This window comes from Triticum dicoccoides, chromosome 2B (genome assembly GCF_002162155.2).
Source record: "Triticum dicoccoides isolate Atlit2015 ecotype Zavitan chromosome 2B, WEW_v2.0, whole genome shotgun sequence".
Lineage (NCBI taxonomy): Eukaryota > Viridiplantae > Streptophyta > Magnoliopsida > Poales > Poaceae > Triticum > Triticum dicoccoides.
In genome coordinates, this window is record NC_041383.1 from 90,704,413 (window position 1) to 90,713,000 (window position 8,588).

An 8,588-nucleotide genomic window follows, 5' to 3' on the forward strand; every position below is an offset into this window, starting at 1 on the left:
ATTTGTGAATTTTAGGAGGTGGAATCAACGTAAACAGAGGCCCGAGGCCACCGCAACCCACCAGGGCACGCCACCAGGCCCAGGTGCGCCCTGGTGTATCATGCCCTCCTCGAATGTCAGTTGGAGCTATACTTAGGGCACAAGGAAGCTTATATTCGGAAAAAAAATTGTGTAAAAATATCAGCGCAATTGGAGTTACAGATCTCTGGGAATTTAAGAAACTATGAAGGGCTAGATCTGTGGATGGCAAAATAGAAGAGAACAGAGAGGGAGATCCAATCTCGGAGGGGCTCCTGCCCCTCCGCCGCCATGAAGGCCATGGACCAGAGGGGGAACCATCCTCCCATCTAGGGGGAAGGCCAAGGAAGAAGAAGAAGGAGGGGGGCTCTCTCCCCCTCTCTCCCGGTGGTGTCGGAGTGCCGCCGGGGCTAGGATCGTGACGGCGATCTACATCAACAATCTTGCTACCGTCAACACCAACTCTCTCCGGCTCTATGCAGCGGTGTAACGCCGCTTCTCCCTGCTGTAATCTATACTTAAACATGGTGGTCAACTCCATATATTATTTCCCAATGATCTATGGTTATCCTATGATGTTTGAGTAGATCCATTTTGTCCTATGGGTTAATCGTGATCTTGGTTGGTATGATTGTATATTTTATTTTGGTGCTGACCTACGGTGCCCTCCGTTCTCGTGCAAACGTGAGGGGCCCCCGTTGTAGGGTGTTGCAATATGTTCATGGTTCACTTATGGTGGGTTGCGAGAGTGACAAAAGCTTAAATCCGAGTAGGTGGGTTATGGCGTATGTGAGTAAAGAGGACTTGATACTTAATGCTATGGTTGGGTTTAGGTAAAGCTTAAATCCGAGTAGTTTCATTCTCGCAAAGTACCCGTAGTTTTACTCTTGCAAAATAGTTTCATACTTGTTTTAGGTAAAGCAAACGTCAAGTGTGCGTAGAGTTGTATCGATGGTCGATAGAACTTGAGGGAATATTTGTTCTGCCTTTAGCTCCTCGTTGGGTTCGACACTCTTATTTATCGAAGAAGGCTACAAACGATCCCCTATACTTGTGGGTTATCAATTTACTGCTTATAATTGCCTTTTTTCGAGGTAAAGCTCAAAAGAACCCTAAAAAATATACGTGGAATATATACGGAGAAGAAAACTACTAGAATTATGCATGTGGGTATCCTCCGAGGCTAGGTTTCCCCACCTCACGATAAGTCACAATTCATTAGCCAATGAAAACACGCTGCAATTTCTCTCCTTGAGAATGTTCCATGTTGTTGCGAACATGCACCTTCCAATTTTAAGAGGACATAGAGGATGTCCTCCCACAATTGGTTAGTATATTTCTCAGAAGCACGCAAGGTCGGAATAAGCATCCTAGTCGCAACATTAATTGCCTTCCACACCTCATGTGAGAAAGGGCAATCTTGACAAAGACACGTGACCGCTTTGTTGCTTGAGAGGAATTTCTGGCAGACTGGACTATGGAGGCATTCTCTAATTGCGATATTCTATGCAGCGAGGAAGTGTTTCTTGAACAATATATGGTGAAATTCACTAGAGCATGTAGGGGCAGGTGCACACATGCATGCAGGCACACAATTGCTTCAAGATTTGAAAAGTTGGTTGAGGTTTGCATGTGTTTTATCCCTTGATTACTGTGGGGGGTTCCATGCATGTAGCTTTTAGCATAGTTGCATGCTTCACCTACCCTCCCATGCTTTTTCTTCTCACTTTCAAATTTGAATCTATTGTATCTTTTGAACCAAAAGTCAAATTTATTGTTTGTTTTCATATTCATGTTCCTGTGATGAGGGCTTTGAAAAAAATTCCACTGTTGAATATATTTTGACAAGTTAAAACTTCAGCAAGTTTCATTTATCAAAACTTGATATCATAATATTATGTTTTTACCAAGTTGCACCAAGTTTCATTCCTTTTAAGGTTTAGGTTTAGCTTTTAGTATTTGAAACTTGGTGAGATTACCCTTTTGTTTTTATCAAGTTTTAACAACCTTAACTTGCTAGAGTTTTTAAAACTTGTCAAAACATATTCAGGAGCGGTCTCATTTCGAGGCCCTCATCACAAGGAACACTAATATGCAAACAAAACATAAATTTCACTTTTGATTTAAAAGATAGAATAAATTCAAAATTGGAAGCCAAAAGAAAAGTCGTGGGAGGTGGAGTGGGTGTAGCATGTAGTCTCTGCCAGAAGCTGCATGCATGGACCTCATCTAAAGTAATTAAGGGTAAAACACATGCAAAGACCAAGCAAGTTTCTGGATCCCGAGGCAATCATGCAGTTCACAATGTCCCAAAAAGGTGTGTTCCCCCCCGCACATGCGTGCCACAGATCCTCCTCTCCCTATAGATATGTCATGAGATTGAGACGTACGGTGTGAGGAAGATATCTTACTTCTCGTGAGGCAGAATCATTCTCGTATAAATGGATGAACACTTGCAAAACACATTTTGTGTAAGTGACCATTTAATCAACTTTTAGTGAGGGAGCGTTCGAAAGAACAATAGCCGCCGCAGACATACTTTGGTCCTCTCGACTCTGACTGTCATCTTGGCCTTGAGAGCTGCTAGAACTCCTTCTCAATAGTTATGTGATCTTCACCAATGTGTAGAGGTGGTGGTGCCTTTCCTGAATACAATTACTCTTTTTTTGGCGGTGCTATGGAGCCTGAGGGGTTTATGTCTCCATATATGTGATTATTTGAATTTGCTGAGTTTATGTCATGTTATTTTTGTTGGTTTGATTCTTAGTGAAGTTAAAATATTTCCTCAACAATGACGAGGTCGTGTGGTCCAATGGCATGTACTTATATGGCATCACCCTCGGCCTAAGTTGTTATGCTCATGGCTTACCGTATTTTAGGATGGATAGCTCAAAGGACTTTTAGAAAACCTTGGCAATCAAGCCATGCAGGGGAATAAATGACAATATCGCCGTCCCGATCCAATTGTAGTCTCTTTATAGAAGTATTGTTAGTATTTAGTTGTGCAAAGATTGACATCGTGAATAACATGTCTATAAGAGATTTAATTCAAACTCATAGGAGTTATGTTGTTGTCTTTCTTGGATCTTGGATTTTAATCTAAAACAATGTAACTATAATAGTTGCGAGTATCTATAATTCATGTAACTTAAAAAAAATTGGGCAACAAATATGAGTGTCGCCTTTTCATTAAGAGTGAAGTATGTACATGTTGGCATGTTTTAAACCAGACACATTCTAGAATCCTAAACAAAGCGCCCCCTAAAACCCCATGCGAACTACTCTTGGTTCTGGTATACTCTTTGTTGGAAGGCCAGCTCCCTCTGCCTGTTGTCGTAGAAGGTGAGATGGCCACCTTGATGTAAGTCACACGCATGTCGTTTAAGATGTGGCGGTTCTGCTCCTTTCTGGCATTCCATATGATGTAGATGAGGCATCTTTTTTGGTAGGCGTCCAAATGCTGCAAACATCCATCCGATCATGCATCCCCCGAGGGTGACGTGGATGCCATTTCCGAAGAAATATAGCCATCTACCTAGGAGGCCACCAATAGGCGGACCCACATAAGTGAATGGGCAGGCCAAACAGAGGTGGGGGCAATCTCCAGAGCCCTAAGGCCAAGATGAAAGACGGGGTCATGCAGCTAACATCTCAACTCTAGGCGGCCGGTCATGAGGATCCTATTGTGGAGGCCGAGCCAATAAAAAAGTTTGCACTTCGGCTCTGCATAGGCCCGCCAAATCTCGTCAGTTGAGAATTGTGTATGAGAGCCAATGAATTGTGATCTGTAGGTGAATCTAGCCAAATATTCCCAAATGACCAGCCAGCTCTAGGAAATGGAGTACGGCCTTTGAGGGTCAAGGGCCACCCTTCGCCATAGTATTTAAAGATCAATTATCTTGGATTCCTTGCGATCCAAAAAGTTTGTATGTTGCAGCGCTCCAGGCTCACCTCGATCTAGGCAGCGGATGCGAACACTAATATTGTTCCACATCTGGGCGAATGGGCACACGATGAAAAATTACATCCAGATTCTTCAGGCTACCTCCGGTATTGGTATTGCTCTAACACAAAGAGGACAAAGAGCGGAAGTTGTAGACCATTTCAGTGGCTATCTCAGGACTTCTCATCGCTCGATACCAGAGGCAAGATCTCCCAAAATATGACGCATATTTTGATGAGGAGAAGATTAAGGAGGCAGTTTTCTCGCAACCATCCGATAAAGCACCTGGCCCTGACGACTTCATCGAGGCTTTCTTCTAGGCATGTTGGGACGTCATCAAAGTGGACATCATTGCGACAATCCAAGAGATGGCATAAGAAGGTTGACACCGCTTTCATTTATGACTACCGACCCACCGGTCTAATTCAAAGCCTTTCAAAGATCTTCTCGAAGCTTTTGGCTAACAGACTTGCATCCATCCTTGATGACATAGTTTCTAGAAGCCATAGTTTCTTCATTAAAAAGAGATGCATCCATATGATAACTTTCTCTTAGTGCAGAACCTCGTCAAGGAACTTCACCAAACCAAAACTCTGAATCTGTTCCTCAAGCTTTGCATTTCAAAGGATTTTGATTCAGTGAACTAGGCTGTCCTCTCGAGGTTATGGATAACGTCGTTTCGGTCAACAATGGCGTGATTGGATCTATTTGCCGCTCAACTCTTGGACACCTCCAGTGCTCCTCAATGGAAGCCCGGGGCCTCCCTTTGCCTGTAGGAGGGCTATTAGGCAGGGGGACCCCTCTCACCAATGCTGTTCATCTTGGCCATTGACCCACTACACCACCTTGTACACCTGGCGGCAGAGTCGGGCATGCTCCTGCCAGTCAGGGCCAGAGCTATCCAATGTAGAATCTCCTTGTATGTTGATGATGTTGGGATGTTTGCCAACCCTATCAAAGCGGAGTTAATTTGATTCATTCCATCCCCCGACTGCTTCGCTAATGCCGACAGACAAGTCGCAAACCTTCTGAAGGCCGAGGTCTTCCCCATCCGTTGTGAGGTTATCGACATGCACGACCTTCTCACTGTTTTTCCCGCTAGGATTGAAAACCTTCTCGTGCCGCTATTTGCGCCCCCTCTGTATTAACGACGCATTCGTAAAAAGTTCACCTGTAGTCGCTCATTGACAAGATTCATGGTTGAAAAAACATCGTGAGAGCTGGGAGGGTCTCTCTTGCCAAGACGGTCCTGACCAGTATGGCCATTTTTCACATGCCGGACATGTCGTTGCCTAAGTGGGCGAGTGCCAAGGTGGACCGGACTACACGTGGCTTCGTTTGGTATGGTGGCGATAGTGAGACCGCTGGTGGTGGGCACTCGTTGGTCAACTGGAAGACAGACTGTCGGCCCAAAGTGCTTCGCGACCTTGGCATTGTAGACCTCGAGAGGTTTGGAAGGACCCTTGGGCTGAGGTGGATAGTGCCTTTCACGACATCCACAACTGGACTCGTGTTGGGCCCTCTGTCTACGTTGCCTAGAGCTTTTCGCCATTGCATTTTGGAAAAACAGGACGGTGCACAACGAGCTTTTGAATGATAACTAGATTTATTCGGTGGCTAGATAAAGCGGACCTGAGCAGGTATGAGAGTTCATTTAAAAATAATACAGTATAGATCTTGAATTTAGCCATTTGCACGAGAATGTGCTTTGCCGCTTTTCAGTCCTACTTTGCCGGAAGATACAACACCACAAACCACACACAAGATGCGACTTCACTTTCGTTCCTGCCGCCTGGTGAATTGGAAGCTGATACGATAGTATTTGGATGCTCTCGCGCCTTTCTTGACCGTTGGATACTCGTAAAAATTAAGCTAGCTACTTGTGATGACACATACTCCCTCCATTCCTAAATATAAGTTTTTTTAGAGATTCCAATGAACTACCCTCTCCATTCCTAAATATTTGTCTTTTTAAATATTCCAATATAGACTACATATGGAGCAAAATGAATGATACACTCTAAATTATGTCTATATACATTCGTATGTAGTTCATATTAAAATCTCTAAAAAGACTTATACTTACCGACGAAGCAAGACGAGTGAATCTACACTCTAAAATATGTCTATATACACTCACATTAAAATCTCTAAAAAAAACTTATACTTACCTACGAAGCAAAATGAATGAATCTACACTTTAAAGTATGTCTACGTACATTCATATGTAGTGTATATTAAAATCTCTCAAAAAGAATTATATTTAGTAACGGAGTAGGTGGTTGTTGGTCAGAGCAGCCACGAAACGTTGATGTATAAACTCCAAAATAATCAGCTGGGGAGTACATAAATACACAACCGTTACCCGCAGAACCAACGGCTCTGGATGAAGCAGCTGTGGGGCCCCACGGCCGCTCATCATCAGCCGAGCAACACGCGCCCCTAGCCACTGCCACGCGGGCCCCAGCACGCCCTCGAGTCCTTCGTCTGCTATATAAACACCCATCGCTCACTCCACAGCAGATCGTGCCCCTCGCCTCAATCACTCACTCTCAGAGCCCCTCAGCTAGCTAGTGCCCTGTGCATCTCGTGCTCGGAGCAACTTAGATTAGCACAGAGCGAGGGTCGATTAGCAGCTGATCGGCAGATCATGGGCATGGAAGGCTGCTGCAACAAGAAGGTGATGGAGGAGGAGGCCCTGGTGAAGAAGATCACCGGCCTCGCCGCGGCCATCGGCGAGCTGCCCTCGCTGACCCCGTCGCCGGCGGTGAACGCGCTCTTCACCGAGCTGGTGACGTCCTGCATCCCGGCGAGCACCGTCGACGTCGACGCGCTGGGCCCGGAGGCGCAGGAGATGCGCGCCCGCCTGATCCGCCTCTGCGCCGACGCCGAGGGCCACCTGGAGGCGCACTACTCCGACCTCCTCGCCGCGCACGACAACCCGCTCGACCACCTCACCCTCTTCCCCTACTTCAACAACTACATCAAGCTCAGCCAGCTGGAGCACGGCCTCCTCGCCCGCCACGTCCCGGGCCCTGCCCCGGCCCGCGTCGCCTTCCTCGGCTCCGGCCCGCTGCCGCTCAGCTCCCTCGTGCTCGCCGCGCGCCACCTCCCCGACGCCTCCTTCGACAACTACGACATCTCCGGCGAGGCCAACGAGCGCGCCAGCCGGCTGGTCCGCAACGACGCCGACGCCGGCGCGCGCATGGCGTTCCGCACGGCGGACGTGGCCGACGTGACCACCGAGCTGGCGGGGTACGACGTGGTGTTCCTGGCGGCGCTGGTGGGCATGGCGGCCGAGGAGAAGGCGCGCCTGGTGGAGCACCTCGGGAGGCACATGGCCCCCGGCGCGGCGCTCGTGGTGCGGAGCGCGCACGGCGCGCGCGGGTTCCTGTACCCGGTGGTGAACCCCGAGGAGATCCGGCGAGGCGGGTTCGAGGTGCTCACCGTGCACCACCCGGAGGACGAGGTGATCAACTCCGTCATCATCGCGCGCAAGGCGGCCGCGCCAGCAGCCGTTGCCGCCGACGGCGACGTGCCGGTGAACAGCGGCAGCATGCCGGCCCAGTGCGCGGTGGCGGTGAGCAGACCGTGCCTGGGCTGCGCCTGCGAGCTGGGGGCGAGGGCGCACCAGAAGATGAAGGAGATGGCCATGGAGGAGATGGAGGCGTAGGCATCGGCATCGCCAGCAGACATCGTCATCGCCCAGAGCACGGTGATGAATTCACCGACCGACCGATTAATATTTGCCCGATTAATCTGCGATCTATACATGCATGGTAATAATTCGTTTGTCCTCATGCATGGATGGATGTGGCTACTTATTTACCATAATTATTAATCCTTGCCTGCCTGCATATGGCTGGCTGGATTATTTATTTTCTACCGTAATTGTGTCGTGTTTGTTTTAGTAATCGTCTGACAGCTGCTGCATGCCTCCGGGTTTAACATAGAGGGGGAGGATGATATGTGTTGTGTTGTGTTGTGGTGAGATCGAGTCGAGTCGAGTTGCCTGGCTGCTGCTGTAATAAGTGTTTTTGACACTCTATATGACTCAAGTGATTCATCACCAATGCAAGAAGTGTAACACCGTACCTAACTACCTATGCTTGCTTAATTGATTCCCTTGTTTCAACGACTTGTCTTAATTTCTTCTTCTTTTTCTTTTTAAGAAAACAATTGTCTCGATCGATTTGCCCTGCGATTTACTCGATCGTTGCAGTTAGTCAGCAAATATATATTGGTGCTGGCAAGGTGCAAGCTCATATAGCTAGTACGGTCAACTGCCAGCAGCGGTTGCCAAATGATTGGAGTGCAGGATTTTTTATGTGGTGCCAAAACGACCGTGCTGCTCGAATTGTGTGCCAGCCATTTTAATGAATGGAATTTGCTTTTTTTTTTTTGCTACTTGTGTGATCTACCAGGCTGCTACTACTGCTCGGTGTCCAGTTTCTGTTTTCACCTGCAGAAGGAAAAGGCCACTTTTGGGCCATTAGATCCTTGTTGCTCCAAGTAGACCATTTAGGGTCCAACGGGCCCAGAAAACGAACAGCCCAATGACAAGAGGAGCAATGCTATAGGGATGCAATTTGTGATATAGAGAACAAAATCTAGACGGGTGTACGAT

General features: G+C 47.4%; 1 protein-coding gene across 1 annotated transcript; it reads left to right on the forward strand.

Annotated features, from left to right (window-relative positions):
• Positions 1 to 6,463: 6,463 nt before the first annotated feature.
• LOC119362308 (nicotianamine synthase 9) lies at positions 6,464 to 8,096 on the forward strand. The gene has a single exon (XM_037627505.1). The coding sequence runs from the start codon at positions 6,612 to 6,614 to the stop codon at positions 7,632 to 7,634; it is 1,023 nt and encodes a 340-aa protein (XP_037483402.1). The 5' UTR covers positions 6,464 to 6,611; the 3' UTR covers positions 7,635 to 8,096.
• Positions 8,097 to 8,588: the final 492 nt, after the last annotated feature.

Excerpts from the sequence above, each read along its gene's own strand:
- LOC119362308 (XM_037627505.1), top strand. The coding sequence starts at position 6,612 with ATGGGCATGGAAGGCTGCTGCAACAAGAAGGTGATGGAGGAGGAGGCC.